Raw genomic sequence first — 20,826 nt, forward strand, 5'->3', positions numbered from 1 at the left:
ATATGAGGACAGCCATCACCACCTCATCAGTGTTTCAACATATTACATACATGTGCCTGAAATGTAATGCATGCTAGTGTTTTTTTTTTTGTGCTTAACAATATATGATTACATGTAAACTACATTTTCTATACTGCAGAAAAGACATAAACTTGTAATGTATGAGGCAGCAATTTATTGGGTTAATGTTGCTAAGTAATTTGACAAATCACTACTGCAATGGTTGGAACCAACTGCTTATGGGATAGTTGTTTTATACAATGTAGCAATAGTGTTTTTTTTAGTGTGTTTGCAGTGTTTTGTTGCCACCATGGTAATACTCTCTAGCCAATGAAATGCTAGAGTTGAGACTTTATATTGCATGCAAATGCTACTAGTCTAAGTGTTCCATTTAAAGATAAATTCTCTGCACAATCTGCCTGATGCCATAATGCAAAATCAACTGCTACGCCACAAGCAACTAGAATGCAACTGCAATATGCTACCTGCAAAAATGTACATAAAATTAGTTACATAATTGAAATGGATAGATGAGATAAAAACAAATCAGACAAGTTTTTCTATAATAAAATTTAAAATTTATACATACTAATACAGTGCTGTATGTGAAAAATGCACGTACACAAACATATACAGTCAAACTCACAAATTCCTGAGATTTTATAATCATTTTACTGAATTTAAAAAGAAAAACTTTTTTCTTTTTAGATCACCCTGCCTTGATGGGATACGGCCAGTTCGTCAATATATATATATATATATATATATATATATATATATATATATATATATATATATATATATATATATATACATATGTAAATATATATACAGGTAGTAGGTTGGTAGACAGCAACCACCCAGGGAAGTACTACCGTCCTGCCAGATGACTGTGAAACAAAAACCTGTAACTGTTTTGCATGATGGTAGGATTGCTGGTTTTCTTTTTCTGTCTCATAAACACGCTAAGATAACAGGGATATCTTGCTACTCCTACTTACACTTTGGTCACACTTCACAGACACGCACATGCATATATATATATACATACATCTAGGTTTTTCTCCTTTTTCTAAATAGCTCTTGTTCTTTTTTATTTCTTCTGTTGTCCATGGGGAAGTGGAAAAGAATCTTTCCTCCGTAAGCCATGCGTGTCGTATGAGGCGACTAAAATGCCGGGAGCAATGGGCTAGTAACCCCTTCTCCTGTATACAATTACTAAAAAAGAGAAGAAGAAAAACTTTATAAAACTGGGTTGCTTAAATGTGCGTGGATGTAGTGCGGATGACAAGAAACAGATGATTGCTGATGTTATGAATGAAAAGAAGTTGGATGTCCTGGCCCTAAGCGAAACAAAGCTGAAGGGGGTAGGAGAGTTTCAGTGGGGGGAAATAAATGGGATTAAATCTGGAGTATCTGAGAGAGTTAGAGCAAAGGAAGGGGTAGCAGTAATGTTAAATGATCAGTTATGGAAGGAGAAAAGAGAATATGAATGTGTAAATTCAAGAATTATGTGGATTAAAGTAAAGGTTGGATGCGAGAAGTGGGTCATAATAAGCGTGTATGCACCTGGAGAAGAGAGGAATGCAGAGGAGAGAGAGAGATTTTGGGAGATGTTAAGTGAATGTATAGGAGCCTTTGAACCAAGTGAGAGAGTAATTGTGGTAGGGGACTTGAATGCTAAAGTAGGAGAAACTTTTAGAGAGGGTGTGGCAGGTAAGTTTGGGGTGCCAGGTGTAAATGATAATGGGAGCCCTTTGATTGAACTTTGTATAGAAAGGGGTTTAGTTATAGGTAATACATATTTTAAGAAAAAGAGGATAAATAAGTATACACGATATGATGTAGGGCGAAATGACAGTAGTTTGTTGGATTATGTATTGGTAGATAAAAGACTGTTGAGTAGACTTCAGGATGTACATGTTTATAGAGGGGCCACAGATATATCAGATCACTTTCTAGTTGTAGCTACACTGAGAGTAAAAGGTAGATGGGATACAAGGAGAATAGAAGCATCAGGGAAGAGAGAGGTGAAGGTTTATAAACTAAAAGAGGAGGCAGTTAGGGTAAGATATAAACAGCTATTGGAGGATAGATGGGCTAATGAGAGCATAGGCAATGGGGTCGAAGAGGTATGGGGTAGGTTTAAAAATGTAGTGTTAGAGTGTTCAGCAGAAGTTTGTGGTTACAGGAAAGTGGGTGCAGGAGGGAAGAGGAGCGATTGGTGGAAGGATGATGTAAAGAGAGTAGTAAGGGAGAAAAAGTTAGCATATGAGAAGTTTTTACAAAGTAGAAGTGATGCAAGGAGGGAAGAGTATATGGAGAAAAAGAGAGAAGTTAAGAGAGTGGTGAAGCAATGTAAAAAGAGAGCAAATGAGAGAGTGGGTGAGATGTTATCAACAAATTTTGTTGAAAATAAGAAAAAGTTTTGGAGTGAGATTAACAAGTTAAGAAAGCCTAGAGAACAAATGGATTTGTCAGTTAAAAATAGGAGAGGAGAGTTATTAAATGGAGAGTTAGAGGTATTGGGAAGATGGAGGGAATATTTTGAGGAATTGTTAAATGTTGATGAAGATAGGGAAGCTGTGATTTCGTGTATAGGGCAAGGAGGAATAACATCTTGTAGGAGTGAGGAAGAGCCAGTTGTGAGTGTGGGGGAAGTTCGTGAGGCAGTAGGTAAAATGAAAGGGGGTAAGGCAGCCGGGATTGATGGGATAAAGACAGAAATGTTAAAAGCAGGTGGGGATATAGTTTTGGAGTGGTTGGTGCAATTATTTAATAAATGTATGGAAGAGGGTAAGGTACCTAGGGATTGGCAGAGAGCATGCATAGTTCCTTTGTATAAAGGCAAAGGGGACAAAAGAGAGTGCAAAAATTACAGGGGCATAAGTCTGTTGAGTGTACCTGGTAAAGTGTATGGTAGAGTTATAATTGAAAGAATTAAGAGTAAGACGGAGAATAGGATAGCAGATGAACAAGGAGGCTTTAGGAAAGGTAGGGGGTGTGTGGACCAGGTGTTTACAGTGAAACATATAAGTGAACAGTATTTAGATAAGGCTAAAGAGGTCTTTGTGGCATTTATGGATTTGGAAAAGGCGTATGACAGGGTGGATAGGGGGGCAATGTGGCAGATGTTGCAAGTGTATGGTGTAGGAGGTAGGTTACTGAAAGCAGTGAAGAGTTTTTACGAGGATAGTGAGGCTCAAGTTAGAGTATGTAGGAAAGAGGGAAATTTTTTCCCAGTAAAAGTAGGCCTTAGACAAGGATGTGTGATGTCACCGTGGTTGTTTAATATATTTATAGATGGGGTTGTAAGAGAAGTAAATGCGAGGGTCTTGGCAAGAGCCGTGGAGTTAAAAGATAAAGAATCACACACAAAGTGGGAGTTGTCACAGCTGCTCTTTGCTGATGACACTGTGCTCTTGGGAGATTCTGAAGAGAAGTTGCAGAGATTGGTGGATGAATTTGGTAGGGTGTGCAAAAGAAGAAAATTAAAGGTGAATACAGGAAAGAGTAAGGTTATGAGGATAACAAAAAGATTAGGTGATGAAAGATTGAATATCAGATTGGAGGGAGAGAGTATGGAGGAGGTGAACGTATTCAGATATTTGGGAGTGGACGTGTCAGCGGATGGGTCTATGAAAGATGAGGTGAATCATAGAATTGATGAGGGAAAAAGAGTGAGTGGTGCACTTAGGAGTCTGTGGAGACAAAGAACTTTGTCCTTGGAGGCAAAGAGGGGAATGTATGAGAGTATAGTTTTACCAACGCTCTTATATGGGTGTGAAGCGTGGGTGATGAATGTTGCAGCGAGGAGAAGGCTGGAGGCAGTGGAGATGTCATGTCTGAGGGCAATGTGTGGTGTGAATATAATGCAGAGAATTCGTAGTTTGGAAGTTAGGAGGAGGTGCGGGATTACCAAAACTGTTGTCCAGAGGGCTGAGGAAGGGTTGTTGAGGTGGTTCGGACATGTAGAGAGAATGGAGCGAAACAGAATGACTTCAAGAGTGTATCAGTCTGTAGTGGAAGGAAGGCGGGGTAGGGGTCGGCCTAGGAAGGGTTGGAGGGAGGGGGTAAAGGAGGTTTTGTGTGCGAGGGGCTTGGACTTCCAGCAGGCATGCGTGAGCGTGTTTGATAGGAGTGAATGGAGACAAATGGTTTTTAATACTTGACGTGCTGTTGGAGTGTGAGCAAAGTAACATTTATGAAGGGATTCAGGGAAACCGGCAGGCCGGACTTGAGTCCTGGAGATGGGAAGTACAGTGCCTGCACTCTGAAGGAGGGGTGTTAATGTTGCAGTTTAAAAACTGTAGTGTAAAGCACCCTTCTGGCAAGACAGTGATGGAGTGAATGATGGTGAAAGTTTTTCTTTTTCGGGCCACCCTGCCTTGGTGGGAATCGGCCAGTGTGATAATAAAAAAAAAAAATAATAATAATATAATAATAATAATATATATATATATACATATATATATATATATATATATATATATATATATATATATATATATATATATATATATATATATATATATATATATATATATTATATACATGTATATATATACCCTTTAAGGTCTAACAAATCTGGAATTTGCAAATATAAAAAACTGTCCATTTAAATTTTGTTGTGGACCATATCTATTTATATAATACTCTTATCAGGTTACAGTAATCCTATAAAGATTTTGGTGCAGGAAAACTATTGAGCACATTTTGAACAAAAACTACCTTTGAGGATATTTTTTGACAACTTTGACAACAGTCTAGGAGAGCCAAAAATTTGAAACAAAAAATTGAGTGATATTTTTACTTACTTATTACACAGCCATTTCCATTTGAATCTTGGGATGAGGATTATAACCCACCAACTCAAAATCTTCAAATTTAAAGTCATTGATAGATTCAACATTTCTTCTGATATTTAGCTTTGGGAATGGTCTTGGTTCTCGCTTCAGCTGTTCCTCTAGAGCAGAGCAGTGGTTGGAGTACACATGTGCATCTCCAAGCGTGTGTACAAAATCCCCAGGCTGCAGAAGAATCAAGTCAACTTTAATACAGAGAACAAATACACAGGCTTACTATGAAATTGAAATCAAGAAGCTAGGGGATAAATTAAAGCATGTAGCAACAGCCTGGTTAACTAGGCAAGCCTGGCCATAGCCGGGCTCCGGGAGCAGAAAAACTCTCGTAACACATCAAAGGTATGTATTACAGAACAAGTGAATATGAACCGGGATACCTTTGATGAGATCTGAGAGTTTGTCAACACCCAGAGCCAGGCTCATCTGGTGCTTGAAATATCTGGCAGAGAATGATAGGTGAAAGTGTTTCTTTGTACGAGTTGCTCATTCCTGATGGTAAAATGACACATTACAAAGAAAAAACCCTGTATATACACCTACCATCTGACTTACGACTGAGTTTGGTTCCGAGAAACCGGTCGTAAGTCGAACTTTACTACTGAATATCAACAAAACATTTTTGTAATGATTTTATTTTATTGTTTTATTTTGGTATTTCATGTTTTACTTTACTTTTTATGCTGTTAGTACTGTATTTTATACTGTAAGGTTTAGGATAAACACTGTGTACAACACAAATAGTTGTTTATTTCCCAGAAATTTGGCATTAAAAAACACGGTCATAAGTTGAGTGGTCATAAGTCGAGCAGGTCCTAAGTCGGATGGTAGGTGTATATAAATTATAATTATTTTAGACCTAAAATTGGAAACCAGTTTTAAGCTAGAGGTGAAGTAAGAAACTGGTACAAAATTTCTGAATTTTTTAAACTAAGAGAAGGAAGAACTAAAAAAAATACCAGGTGTATGATAGAGTTCTACAAGAAATTAGAAGTAAGACAATTAATTTATACGGTGTAGTATTTCATAGCATTACATTTGTAACTGGCAAAGGAGTTGCAAACATTGATAGGGAAACTGGAAATAACTGAAATAAGTGTAATCGAGTTGACAAGACTAAAAATACATATGAACAACAGGGTAATGAATAAAAACAAAAAATGTAGATTGCTGCAGAACAGAAATGCTAAAAAAAAAAAAAAAATGAAACAGAGTTAATATTTAGGGTTTTAACAGCTTTTTAACCCTGGAGTAAATCATACTGTGTTAGGGCTCAGTGACTACCTAAAGTACAATTTATGGTACTAACCAGAGTATTTGTAGCTACAGGACCCTGGTCACCTATCAACACTATTTCATTGGTCACATATTTTAGTTTCTACAAACATTACCTCTATGTCCACAGCAGAACTCTAACCTGCAAACTCTGCATCAGAGCACTGTATACTCTGATGCAGAATACTGGTGTCATGAATAAAGTACAGTGGACCCCCGCATAACGATGGCATCACATAGCGATTATTTCGCATACCGCTTACTTTAATTGCAAAAATTTTGCCTCACATACCGCTTAAAAACCCGCTTACCGATTTTCCTCCGAGACGCGTCCAATGTGCGGCCTGAGCCACGCTCACATGTTCCGCCGGTGGCATTGTTTACCAGCCAGCCTCCGCGGTAACATCCAAGCATACAATCGGAATATTTCGTATTATTACAGTGTTTTCGGTGCTTTTTCTGGAAAATAAGTGACCATGGGCCCCAAGAAAGCTTCTAGTGCCAACCCTACAGCAATAAGGGTGAGAATTACAATAGAGAAGAAGAAAAAGATCATTGATAAGTATCGCTACTATTGGTGGTACAGCTGCTGCTGCTGCTGCTGCTGCACTGTCAGCTGCTGCTGCTGCTGTAGCATCGTCTGCTGCTGCTGCTGCTGCTGCTGTAGCATCGTCTGCTGCTGCTGCTGCTGCTGTAGCATCGTCTGCTGCTGCTGTAGCATCGTCTGCTGCAGCTGTAGCATTGTCTGCTGCTGCTGCTGCTGCTGTAGCATCGTCTGCTGCTGCTGTATCATTGTCTGCTGCTGCTGCTGCTGCTGTAGCATCGTCTGCTGCTGCTGTAGCATTGTCTGCTGCTGCTGCTGCTGCTGTAGCATCGTCTGCTGCTGCTGTAGCATCGTCTGCTGCTGCTGTAGCATCGTCTGCTGCTGCTGTAGCATTGTTGCTGCTGTACCACCGTCTGTTGCTGCTGTACCACCGTCAGCTGCTGCTGCTGCTGTAGCACCGTTGTTGGTGTGGCTTATTGAGAATACCAAGAAACAATTAACCCCAGAGGATTTGCCACCCAGGATAACCCAAAAAAGTCAGTGTCATCGAAGACTGTCTAACTTATTTCCATTGGGGTCCTTAATCTTGTCTCCCAGGATGCAACCCACACCAGTCTGGAACTAGTGCTCATATTGGTGAATTTAAAGCCAGCAAAGGTTGGTTTGAGAGATTTAAGAATCGTAGTGGCATACACAGTGTGATAAGGCCTGTTCTGGAAGAAAATGCCAAACAGGACCTACAGTACTCAGGAGGAAAAGGCACTCCCAGGACACAGTGTCTCATCAGTCATTGCTGCATCTTCAATAAAGGTAAGTGTCATTTATTCTTCATTTAGTAGACTAGTACATGCACAATATATACTGTGCATGTACTACTCTACTATTGTGCATGTATCCTTCTCTTTGTGTGTGGGAAAATGTATATTTCATGTGGTAAAATATACTTTTGGGTGTCTTGCACGGATTAATTTTATTTCCATTATTTCTTATGGGGAAAATTCATTCACATAACGATTATTTCGCATAACAATTACCCCTCTTGCACGGATTAAAATCGTTAACCGGGGGTCCACTGTACTGTGTACTCTGACAGAATTTGCAGGTTCGAGTCCTGCTGTGGACGTAGAGATAATGTTTTTAAATACAGTGGACCCCCGCATAACGCTATTAATCCATTCCTGAGAGCTCAATGTTATGTGAAATTATCGTTATGCGAATTAATTTTCCCCATAAGAAATAATGGAAATCAAATTAATCCGTGCAAGACACCCAAAAGTATGAAAAAAAATTTTTTTTTTTACCACATGAAATATTAATTTTAATACACACAAACTTAAGAAAACATGCACAGTTACATGACACTTACCTTTATTGAAGATGTGGTGATGATTGATGGGATGGGAGGAGGGGAGACTGGATGGTTTTAGTGTTTAGAAGGGGAATCCCCTTCCATTATTACTTGAGGTGTCAAGTCCTTTTCCGGGGTTGCTTCCCTTCTTCTTTTAATGCCACTAGGACCAGCTTCAGAGTCACTGGACTTCTGTCGCACAACATATCTGTCCATAGTGGCCTGTACCTCTCGTTCCTTTATGACTTTCCTAAAGTGTTTCACAACAGTGTCAGTGTAATAGTCACCAGCACGGCTTGCAATAGCTGTCTGAGGGTGATTTTCATCCATGAAGGTTTGCACTTCAAGCCACTTTGTACAGATTTCCTTAATCTTTCAAGTAGGCAACTTCTTCAATTTCTCTCTCCGAACTGGCAGCCTCACCATGCCTTATCACACTATGTATGCCACTACGCCTCTTAAATCTCTCAAACCAACCTTTGCTGGCCTTAAATTCACTCGCATCACCACTAGTTGCAAGCATTTTTCTAATTAAATCCTCGTGCAACTTCCTAGCCTTTTCACTTATGATCGCTTGAGAGATGCTATCGCCTCCTATCTGTTTTTCGCTTATCCACACCAATAACAGTCTCTCAACATCTTCTATCACTTGCGATCTCTGTTTCAAAAGCACAGTTAAACCTTTGGCAAGAACAGCTTCCTTGATTGCCGTTCTCTTGGACACAATAGAAGCGATGGTTGATTGGGGTTTACTATACAACCTGGCCAGCTCGGAGACATGCACTCCACTTTCATACTTAGCAATGATCTCTTTCTTCATCTCCATAGTAATTCTCACCCTTATTCCTGTAGGGTTGGCACTAGAAGCTTTCTTGGGGCCCATGGTCACTTATTTTTCAGGTGAAATCACTATAAAAAGGCTGTAATAATACGAAATGTTCTGATTGTATGCTTGAATGTTACCGCGGAGGCTGGCTTGTAAACAATGCCACTGGCAGAACAAGTGAGGCTGGCTCAGGCCACATGGACGTGTCTCGGACGAATCGCGTTGAGCGAATTTTTTAACACTATGCGAGGCAAAATTTTAGCGATAAAATGTATCGCTATGCGGATTTAACACTATGTGATGCCAACATTATGCGGGGTTTAACTGTAATTTTTGCCTGTTTGTGCATTGTTAAGCATTCCAGTTTTCAGTGATTGAAGCACAGAGTTTGCATTATGCCCCATAGATGCTCATTAAATACTTAATCACATTAAAAATTAGTTCTTTGCAGCAAGTGTATCCTAAGGGCATAAAATTCCTTCTATGAAAATTATTGCAGCAAGTGTATCCTAAGGGCAAAAAATTCCTTCTATGAAAATTAAGCTGAGACCTTAAACACAAAAATTTATATTGAGAAATCACATCCTAGTATAACAACTCGGTAATAGGATATAATTTATTTTGTGCCAATATGTCAAAGTTAAAATTTAAATTCACTCCGAGAGAATGCATACGAGGTCAAAAATTTATTGAGTAAATGTATGTACAGCTGATTGCACATAACTTATCACCAATTAACAATCTTGTAACATACAATTAGTTGTCAAAACAATCTTGTAACATATAATTAGGTCTCAAAACAATCTTGTAACATACAATTAGTTGTCAAAACAATCTTGTAGCATACAATTAGCTGTCAAAACAATCTTGTAACATATAATTAGGTCTCAAAACAATCTTGTAACATACAATTAGTTTTCAAAATAATCACTAGGACTTGTACTACATAATTTTAAAAAGTCTGGAATTTAGAATGGAAACGTAGCTGATATTTTGGCCCATTCCAGACCATTACCATCTGTCATTGGATGATGATCAAGGATGAGCTCAAATATCATCTATTATAGGTTAATCATCAGTTGTTCCAGCCATGGCACTAACATTTTTCAATAAGCTCTGTGTATTTTAACTAAATTCAAAGAGACACCAGCAGGATCTCATCAGGAAAACACTGGCAAGGACAAACAAATAAATTCATAAGAAGAATAAATAAATCATTAAAATACATATAATGAACAGGCTCTTATGAGAGAAAACATTAGGTTAACAAGATATAAATAATAAAGAAAAAAAAACACATGCTGGCATAAACAAGAAGTGAGTGACAACAAAACTAGCCATTGTGTAAGTTGAACAAATGCAAAAATCAGTCTGGGAAAATCTGATGTAGTATATCAATTAAAAATGACTTACTGCTTCAGGGCCCATGAACCACTCTCGTTACTGCGACCTGTTGGTAGACCTCTCATTACATCAAGATAAACAATATAGGGAGATTAAGTTAAACAGAAACATGATAGAGCTTATAAATAACACTTGCGAGAAATGACAGAATTTTCTAATACAAATAATTTTAAGAAACAAAATCATGAAAAATCAAATGAGAATGCATAGTTATGTCAGATGGTTAACCCTTCAACTGTCCAAACGTAGATCTGCGTTTGCACGCGTAGCACTTCAACCTTGATTTTCTCCATAAGAAACAATGTAAAACAAACGTAGATCTACATTTGGACAGTTTAAGGGTTAAAAGCAAAATTTAAGAAGCACTGTATTTGAATAGATATAAAAATTTATGAAGGGATTTAGAGAAACCAGTTAGCCAGACTTAAGTCTGGGAGGTGGGAAATACAGCACCTGCACTCTGAAGGAGGGGTGGAAATATTTGCAGTTTTTAACTGTAGTATTAGTGCCTCTCTGGCAAGACAGTGATGGAGTGAGTAATGGTTAAAGTGTTTCTTCCCTTTTGGGTCACCCTACCTTTTAGATGGCCAGTTTATTGAAAAAAAGGATGGAGCAACACATAGCTATACTATATTAGTAGGCACAGTATCCTCTTTGAAACTGTAAAAAGCATTGAAATTAATATATGAACAGATAATTCCCACGTAACTGGAAAAATCAAACACAGTAGAAAGGATCTATACATTTTATCCTCAATTCAAGCCCCTCTTCAGCAGATGGAAAATTTACCACTTCAATAATAAATGTTACATGTGTTCAATATTGGTATGATTGTGTTCAAAATTAGGTTCAGGAGAATTCTAGGAAGGTTTTTACATTAAAAATTAAAGAAAGTGAAGAAACATCTGAAGTAGAATATCGAGATTTATCTCAAGTCTTCGAAAAAGCACATACGTATATGAACTAAAAAGATAAAAAAAATAGCTTTATGGTATTTACAACAGATTTTTTATATACAGTGGACCCTCAGCTAACAATATTAATTCATTCCTGAGAGCTCATCGTTAACTGAAATTATCCTTAGCTGAATTAATTTTCCCCATAAGAAATAATGGAAATCAAATTAATCCGTGCAAGACACCCCAAAGTATGAAAAAAAAATTTTTTTACCACATGAAATATTCATTTTAATACACACAAACTGACACTTACCTTTACTGAAGATCTGGTGATGATTGATGGGATGAGAGGAGGGGAGAGTGTGGAAGGGGAATCCCCTTCCATTAGGACTTGAGGTATCAAGTCCTTTTCCGGGGTTACTTCCCTTCTACGAGACTTTAACTTTAGTCATATTGATTGGAATTTCTTGACTGGGAATTTAGAATCATACGACTTCTTAGAAGTAGTTCAGGATTGTTTTTTGAAGCAGTTTGTGACAGAACCTACAAGGGGAAATAACCTGCTTGACTTAGTTATGGCAAACAATGAATCCCTTGTTAATAATTTAGAAATTTCAGAGGAACTGGGTGCTAGCGACCACAAATCAATTACATTTAACATTGAATGGAAGTACGATAGTAGCGATAACTCAATAACAGTCCCAGATTTTCGCTTAGCAGATTACGATGGGCTTAGAGAACACTTATCATCTGTTGACTGGGGTAACGAAGTGAGATATCAATATGACAGTATTCTGAACACTATACATGCTGCTCAAAGAACGTTTATCCCATACAAAGAAATTAGATCAAATAGAAATGACCCAAAATGGATGAATAAGAGGCTCAAATATCTACTAGGGCATAAGAAAGGAATTTATAGGCGTATCAAAAGAGGTGAGGGTCATCTTATGAATCAGTATATTGACATTAAGAGGGACATTAAAAAGGGGATAAGAAAAGCTAAAAGGGACTATGAAATTAAAGTTGCTAGGGATTCTAAAACTAACCCAAAAAGTTTTTTCCAGGTCTATAGAACAAAAGTTAGAGATAAGATAGGTCCCCTTAAAAATAACTATGGGCACCTTACTGACAAAGAGAATGAAATGTGCTCGATTTTTAATAATTATTTTCTCTCAGTTTTTACACAGGAAGACACTAACAATATTCCAGTAATTAATTTTTATAGTGGGCTAGAAGAAGATAAATTATGTAACATCACAGTCACTAGTGAAATGGCTGTGAAGCAGATAGACAGACTGAAGCAAAATAAGTTGCCGGGTCCTGATGACGTTTTTTTCAAGGGTTCTTAAGGAATGCAAAATGGAACTCTGTGAACCATTAACTAATATTTTTAATTTATCTCTTCAAACAGGTGTAGTGTCTGATATATGGAAGATGGCTAATGTAATTCCTATTTTTAAAACAGGGGACAAGTCGTTACCGTCAAATTACCGCCCAATAAGCCTGACCTCAATTGTAGGCAAATTACTAGAGTCAATTATAGCTGAGATTATAAGAAGCCATCTCGATAAGCATAGCTTGATTAATGATACTCAGCATGGATTCACAAGAGGCCGGTCTTGTCTAACTAATTTATTAACTTTCTTCAGTAAAGCTTTTGAGGCTGTTGACCATGATAAAGAATTTGATAGTATTTACTTAGATTTTAGTAAGGCTTTTGATAGAGTTCCGCACCATAGACTGTTAAAGAAAGTGGCAGCTCATGGCATTGGGGGAAAAGTGCTCTCGTGGATTGAGTCATGGCTCACTGACAGGAAGCAGAGAGTGTCCATAAATGGGGTTAAATCCAAGTGGGGATCTGTAACAAGTGGCGTTCCACAGGGATCAGTCTTGGGCCCGTTGTTGTTTATAATATATATCAATGATCTTGATGAGGGAATTACTAGTGATATGAGCAAATTCGCCGATGACAAAAAGATAGGTAGGATAATTGATTCAAACGTAGATGTTATGGAACTTCAGGAGGATTTAAACAAATTCTATTCTTGGTCAGAAAAGTGGCAGATGCACTTCAATGTAGATAAATGCAAGGTTCTGAAGCTTGGGAGTGCCCATAACCCTAGTGCCCATAACCCTAGTACTTATAAGTTTAATGATGTAGAACTTAGCCATACAGATTGCAAAAAGGACTTGGGGGTTATGGTGAGCAGCAACCTTAAACCAAGATAGCAATGCCTAAGCGTATGTAATAAGGCAAATAGATTACTGGGATTTATATCAAGAAGTGTAAGCAACAGAAGTCCAGAGGTCATACTGCAGCTTTATACATCATTAGTAAGGCCTCACCTAGATTATGCAGCTCAGTTCTGGTCTCCATATTACAGAATGGACATAAATTCATTAGAAAACATTCAGCGTAGGATGACTAAATTAATACATAGCATTAGAAATCTTCCTTATGAAGAAAGATTGAAGACTCTTAAGTTACATTCACTTGTTAGACGAAGAATGAGGGGAGACCTGATCGAAGTGTATAAGTGGAAGATAGGTATTAATAAAGGGGATATTAATAAGGTCTTGAGGATGTCTCTCCAAGAGAGAACCCGCAGTAATGGATTTAAATTAGATAAGTTTAGATTTAGAAAGGACATAGGAAAGTATTGGTTTGGAAATAGGGTAGTAGATGAGTGGAACAGTCTACCTAGTTGGGTTATTGAGGCTGGGACTTTGGGTAGTTTCAAATTTAGGTTGGATAAGTACACGAGTGGGAGGGGTTGGATTTGAGTGGGACTTTCACATCAGAGCTTATTTCTTGGGTGGCATTGAAAATTGGGTTGGGCAAATGTTTCGTTATTGGGATGAATTGTAAAGGATCTGCCTAGTATGGGCCAACAGGCCTCCTGCAGTGTTCCTCCTTTCTTATGTTCTTCTTTTAATGCCCCTAGGACCAGCTGACCTTGGTGCAGCAACAGCTGACCGTGGTGCAGCAACAGCTGACTTTGGTGCAGCAGCAGCTGACTGTGGTTCAACAACAGCTGACTGGTGCAGCAGCAGCTGACCGTGGTGCAGCAACAGCTGACTGTGGTGCAGCAACAGTTGACTTTGGTGCAGCAGCAGCTGACCGTGGTGCAGCAACAGCTGACCGTGGTGCAGCATCAGCTGACTGTGGTGCAGCAGCAGCTGACGGTGCAGCAGCAGCTGACTGTGGTGCAGCAACAGCTGACTGTGGTGCAGCAACAGCTGACTGTGGTGCAGCAACAGCTGACCGTGGTGCAGCAACAGCTGATGGTGGTGCAGCAGCAGCTGACGGTGGTGTAGCAACAGCTGACTGTGGTGCAGCAACAGATGACGGTGGTGTAGCATCAGCTGACCGTGGTTCAGCAACAGCTGACTGTGGTGCAACAGCAGCTGACCGTGGTGCAGCAACAGCTGATGGTGGTGCAGCAGCAGCTGATAGTGGTGCAGCAGCAGCTGACTGTGGTGCAGCAACAGCTGACTGTGGTGCAGCAGCAGCTGACTGTGGTGCAGCAACAGCTGACTGGTGCAGCAGCAGCTGACTGGTGCAGCAACAGCTGACTGGTGCAGCAGCAGCTGACTGTGGAACAGCAACAGCTGACCGTGGTCCAGCAACAGCTGACTGGTGCAACAGCAGCTGACCATGGTGCAGCAACAGCTGACTGGTGCAGGAGCAGCTGACTGTGGTGCAGCAACAGCTGACTGTGGTGCAGCAACAGCTGACTGTGGTGCAGCAACAGCCGACCGTGGTGCAGCAACAGCTGACTGGTGCAGCAGCAGCTGACCGTGGTGCAGCAGCAGCTGACCGTGGTGCAGCAACAGCTGACTGGTGCAGCAGCAGCTGACCGTGGGGCAGCAACAGCTGACTGGTGCAGCAGCAGCTGGCCGTGGTGCAGCAACAGCTGACTGGTGCAGCAGCAGCTGGCCGTGGTGCAGCAGCAGCTGACCATGGTGCAGCAGCAGCTGACCATGGTGCAGCAGCAGCTGACCGTGGTGCAGCAGCAGCTGACCGTGGTGCAGCAGCAGCTGACCGTGGTGCAGCAGCAGCTGACTGGTGCAGCAGCAGCTGACCGTGGTGCAGCAGCAGCTGACCGTGGAACAGCAGCAGCTGCCCGTGGTGCAACAACAGATGACCGTGGTTCAGCAACAGCTGACTATGGTGCAGCATCAGCTGACCATGGTGCAGAAGCAGCTGACCGTGGTGCAGCAGCAGCTGACCGAGGTTCAACAACAGCTGACTGGTGCAGCAGCAGCTGACCGTGGTGTAGCAACAGATGACTGGTGCAGCAGCAGCTGATGGTGGTGCAGCAGCAACAGCTGATTGGTAGATAAGACACATAGGCAACATTTAGGCAACTTTATTTCGAAACGTTTCGCCTTCACAGTAGGCTTCTTCAGTCGAGTACAGAAAGTAGACGGGTGCAGTAGAGATGTGAAGACGATGTAAATAGTCCATCACCCTTGAAGTCGTAGATTTGAGGTTGTCAGTCCCTCAGCCTGGAGAAGTTCTGTTCCAAAGTCTGAAACTAACTGAAGATCAAGCGAAAGTGTGAGACTTAAATACTGTCGGAAGGAGAGGTGCAGAGTAGTAGTAGTGAGAATGTAGTCACTGAGAGGTCATGTCTGTTTGATCTGAGAGGGACATGACCTCTCAGTGACTACATTCTCACTACTACTACTCTGCACCTCTCCTTCCGACAGTATTTAAGTCTCACACTTTCGCTTGATCTTCAGTTAGTTCCAGACTTTGGAACAGAACTTCTCCAGGCTGAGGGACTGACAACCTCAAATCTACGACTTCAAGGGTGATGGACCGATTACATCGTCTTCACATCTTTACTGCTCCCGTCTACTTTCTGTACTCGACTGAAGAAGCCTACTGTGTAGGCGAAACGTTTCGAAATAAAGTTGCCTAAATGTTGCCTGTGTCTTATCTACCAACCTGTCGGTATTGTATACCATTTGATCAGCAACAGCTGATGGTGGTGCAGCAGCAGCAGCTGACTGTGGTACGATAGTACATATTTCTCACCCTTTTTACCACAGGGTTGGCACTAGAAGCTTTCTTTGGGCACATGGTGGCTTATTTAGCAGTTACAAGCACTATAAACAATGGAATAATACAAAATGTATCGAATGTATGCATGCAAGCGGCCACCCTGGCTTGTAAACAATGACGGCAGTGCTGGATGGACAGGTTCAGGACCAGTCATGTTGGTCAGAAAGAGCTGATGGTGGTGCAGCAGCAGCTGACCGTGGTGCAGCAGCAGCTGACTGGTGCAGCTGCAGCTGACCGTGGTGCAGCAGCAGCAGCTGACTGGTGTAGCAACAGCTGACCGTGGTGCAACAACAGCTGACCGTGGTTCAGCAATAGCTGACTGTGGTTCAGCAACAGCTGACTGTGGTGCAGCAGCAGCTGACTGTGGTGTAGCAACAGCTGACCATGGTTCAGCAACAGCTGACTGGTGCAGCAGCAGCTGACCGTGGTGAAGCAGCAGCTGACCGTGGAACAGCAGCAGCTGCCCGTGGTGCAACAACAGATGACCGTGGTTCAGCAACAGCTGACCGTGGTTCAGCAACAGCTGACTGTGGTGCAGCAGCAGCTGACTGCGGTGTAGCAACTGACTGTGGTGCAGCAGCAGCTGACCGTGGTGCAACAACAGCTGACCGTGGTTCAGCAACAGCTGACTGGTTCAGCAACAGCTGACCATGCTTCAGCAACAGCTGACCGTGCTTCAGCAACAGCTGACTGTGGTGCAGCAGCAGCTGACTGCGGTGTAGCAACTGACTGCGGTGCAGCAGCAGCTGACCGTGGTGCAACAACAGCTGACCATGGTGCAACAACAGCTGGCCATGGTTCAGCAACAGCTGACTGGTTCAGCAACAGCTGACTGTGCTTCAGCAACAGCTGACCGTGCTTCAGCAACAGCTGACTGTGGTGCAGCAGCAGCTGACCGTGGTGCAGCAACAGCTGACGCTGGTGCAGCAGCAGCTGACTGGTGCAGCAGCAGCTGACCATGGTGCAGCAGCAACTGACTGTGGTGCAGCAACAACTGACTGTGGTGCAGCAGCAGCTGACCATGGTGCAGCAGCAGCTGACTGTGGTGCAGCAGCAGCTGACCATGGTGCTGCAGCAGCTGACCATGGTGCAGCAGCAGCTGACATAAACTGAGAAAGGTAAATAATTTTAATGTCCAGTGTAATGGGGAGTCCATCACTTTGGTTTCATCAGTTAAATATCTGGGAATCCCCTTTGACCCATGCATGTCAGGAGAATTGATAGGGAACAGTGTAGTAAAGAAAGCGAATGCCAGACTGAAGTTCCTCTATAGACAAGCACAGTGTCTACCTACTGAGGCTCGCAGGACCCTATGTCTAGCCCTGGACAAGCACCTAAAGTCGGTACTGTGGCTCGTAGCCCTTACACAATGCCATATGGATTACGCTTGCTCTTCTTGGTACTCTGCCTTGACAAAAAAAAACTGAAAGATAGGCTGCAAATCACCCAGAACAAAATCGTAAGATTCATCCTGGGGCTGGGACCAAGAGAACATGTAGGCCAGGATGAATTACAGCAGTTGGATATGCTGAATGTTGAAGACAGAGTAAAACAACTGAAGCTAAATCATGTTTATAAAATTGCTCACGAACAGTGTCCAGAATATCTTGCTGTCAATTTTGTCAAGGTTGGGAACCAAAGCAATCATAGTACTAGGGGGAGAGAGCACAACTTTGTAGTACCCACAGTCAGTGGCCAGGCTTCAAACACCTTTTATTGTACAGCAATAAAGGAATGGAACAGACTGCCCGCACATGTCAAAGCCAGTCATAGCATGAACCAGTTCAAGAAGAGTGCCAAAAGGTGTCTGATGAATGTAGCTACAGAAAGGGAGGGGAATGATTTTTTTATTTTTTAGCTAACACGTGTAATTTTACCTTATTCCTAGTAATGACCCTCGTATTGTAGATAGTCTTAATGACCCTCGTGTAGTAGATAGTCTTTTTAGTGTAATAATAATATGTTATCTTCATTATAGAATAATAAGAAAATATTATAACCTTTATGTTATAATAATAAGGTAAAAGGACCCCAATGGAAATAAGTCACTCTGTCTGACTTTTTTGGGTTATCCCAGGTTCTCTACACATACATAGCAGCATATGTGTTTACCTGGAGTGAACTCTCTCCAGGTAAACTCCAGGTAAACACATATGCTGCTATGTATGATAATCTATGTAACTGTATTTGTGTATACCTGAATAAACTTACTTAGCAACAGCTGACGGTAGTGCAGCAACAGCTGACCATGGTGCAGCAGCAGCTGACCGTGGTACGATAGTACGTATTTCCCACCCTTTTTACATATGATCGCTTGAGAGATGGTATCTCCTGCTATCTGTTTTTCGTTTATCCACACCAATAACAGTCTCTCAACATCTTCAAGTACTTGCGATCTCTGTTTCGAAAACAAAGTTGCACCTTTTGCAAGAACAGCTTCCTTGATTGCCGTTTTGTTGGCCACAATAGTAGCAATGGTTGATTGGGGTTTGGTATACAACCTGGCCAGCTCCGAGACACTCACTCCACTTTCGTACTTAGCAATTATCTCTTTCTTCATTTCCATAGTAATTTTCACCTTTTTTACCGCACGGTTGGCACTAGAAGCTTTCTTGGGGCCCATGGCGACTTATTTTGCAGGTACAATCACTAAGAACGCTGTGATAATATGAAATGTTCCGATTGTATGCGTGGATGCGACTGCACTGGCTGGCTTGTAAACACTGGCACCCAGGGGACAAGTGAGGCGCACTCAGGCCACACGTGGACGCGTCTCAGACGAATTGCGTTGGGCGAGTTTTTCAGCGTTAGCTGAGGCAAAATTTTTGCGTTAAAATGTATCGTTAGCTGGATTTAACGTTAGGTGATGCCATTGTTAGCCGAGGGTCCACTGTACTTTTTTTTTAACACACTGGACATATCCCACCAAGGCAGGGTGACCTAAAACAAAAAAATGAAAGTTTTTTCATTTTAAAATTAATAATTTATACAGGGGAAGGGGTTACTAGCCCCTTGCTCCCTTTTTTAAAATCTTCTTTATTTCAACACACCGGCCGTATCCCATATCTCTTTTAAAAATTACAGGGAAAAGCATGTAACTGTTTTACATTCGTGAGGCAAAAACTGAAATGAAGAAGAACGACTTAGCCTGTAAGTTCATATGTATAAAAAAAAAAAAATGCTAAGCAAAAGTCTTCGGCAAATACTTCAAGCATTATTACACAGGCACAGATAAAAGCTGTATAACTTAAGTGATGACTGAAAATCATTTCAGTATGTTCCACCCAGCTGTGATTAAAAAAAAAAGGGAAAACAATATAAATGGTTATAAACAAAAGGATTTTTAAGCGTTTCTCTTACTCGAAAAAAAGACCAAAATCATAAACATTTTGACCTCTACACCAAGATCCTCAGTACAGAAAATGTGTTAATCCCAGTGCAGAGATTAAAATATTAAGCTGTTTCTTATATGTGAGGTTTCTGAGTGATTTACAAGTTTAACACAATAGTTATGTTTGTCTCTCTTACCTTCAAATTTGTTACATGAGCTATCATGTAAGTTAAGAGTGAGTAGCTAGCAATATTGAAAGGTACACCTAAGCCCATGTCTGCAGAACGCTGGTAAAGTTGACAGGAGAGCTCTCCATCAGCGACGTAGAATTGACAGAGGCAGTGACAAGGAGGCAATGCCATCTTGGGAACATCCACTGGGTTCCAGGCACACATGATGATCCGGCGGTCATTTGGATTGTTCTTAATGGTGTCGATTACCTGCCAGATAAGCCGGTTGATTAGCTGTACAACACAATATTACAATACATCCAATTGCTCTATGATAATGGTAAGTAAAATTAAGAATGATTTAAAATTTTGAGACTCAAACTGCACAAGAAAATAAATACAATGAGACAAAGAAATCTACATTACTGTCCACATATTTTTTTAATTACAATAATTAAGGCACTCTCTCTTTGCTAAATTTGCAGAAGAAAAGGAGGCAGTGATTTCATGCACTGGCCAGAAAGGTATAACATCTTTTAGGAGTGAGGAAAAGCAAGCTGAAGTGTGGGGGAGGTGTGTGTTTGTGTGTGTGTTTGGCAGTGGGTAAAATTTAAGGAGGTAAAGCAGATGGGATTGACAGGATCAAGACAGAAAGTTAAAATCGGGGATATAGTTTTGGAGTGTTTAGAGGGAGGGGATAGAGGAGATTTTGTATGCAAGGGGTTTGGACATCCAGCAGGCTTGTATGACCGTGTTAGATAAGGAGTGAGTGGAGACAAGTGGTTTTTATGAGTTGATATGCTGTTGGTGTGTGAGCAAGGTAAAATTTATGAAGGGAGTCAGAGAAACCAGCTAGCCAGAAGCACAGTGTCTACACTCTGAAGGAGGGGTGGGGATATTTGCAATTTTGAAGGGGGACCTGAACTGTAGTATTGGTGCGCCTCTGGCAAGAAAGAGATGGTGAACGTATTTCTACTTTTTCGGGTCACCGTACCCAGTGGGAGACGGCTGGTGTGTTAAAAAATAAAATGTTCAGTTTCTTACAATTCTGGTCTTGGCATAAACTTTTCATTTCTACAGTGACACCCTA

General features: G+C 41.0%; 1 protein-coding gene and 1 long non-coding RNA gene across 2 annotated transcripts in view; one reads left to right on the top strand and one right to left on the bottom strand.

Annotated features, from left to right (window-relative positions):
* The window catches only part of Ts (Thymidylate synthase), a 25,661-nt gene continuing 4,835 nt past the window's right edge, over nt 1-20,826 (bottom strand). The window contains exons 5-7 of the mRNA XM_070103846.1: nt 19,764-20,006; nt 4,818-5,030; nt 1-485 (exon numbers count right to left, since the gene is read on the bottom strand). Of these exons, the coding sequence (XP_069959947.1) occupies nt 4,821-5,030; nt 19,764-20,006 (453 nt within the window). The 3' untranslated portion in view covers nt 1-485; nt 4,818-4,820. The remainder of the gene's footprint in view (nt 486-4,817; nt 5,031-19,763; nt 20,007-20,826) is intronic.
* LOC138855286 (uncharacterized) overlaps nt 16,194-20,826 on the top strand; it is a 7,600-nt gene continuing 2,967 nt past the window's right edge. The window contains exons 1-2 of the long non-coding RNA XR_011394491.1: nt 16,194-17,353; nt 19,850-20,076. This is a non-coding gene — a long non-coding RNA (uncharacterized lncRNA). The remainder of the gene's footprint in view (nt 17,354-19,849; nt 20,077-20,826) is intronic.

The sequence above is a fragment of the Cherax quadricarinatus genome, chromosome 88, assembly GCF_038502225.1.
Source record: "Cherax quadricarinatus isolate ZL_2023a chromosome 88, ASM3850222v1, whole genome shotgun sequence".
Classification (NCBI taxonomy): Eukaryota; Metazoa; Arthropoda; class Malacostraca; order Decapoda; family Parastacidae; genus Cherax; species Cherax quadricarinatus.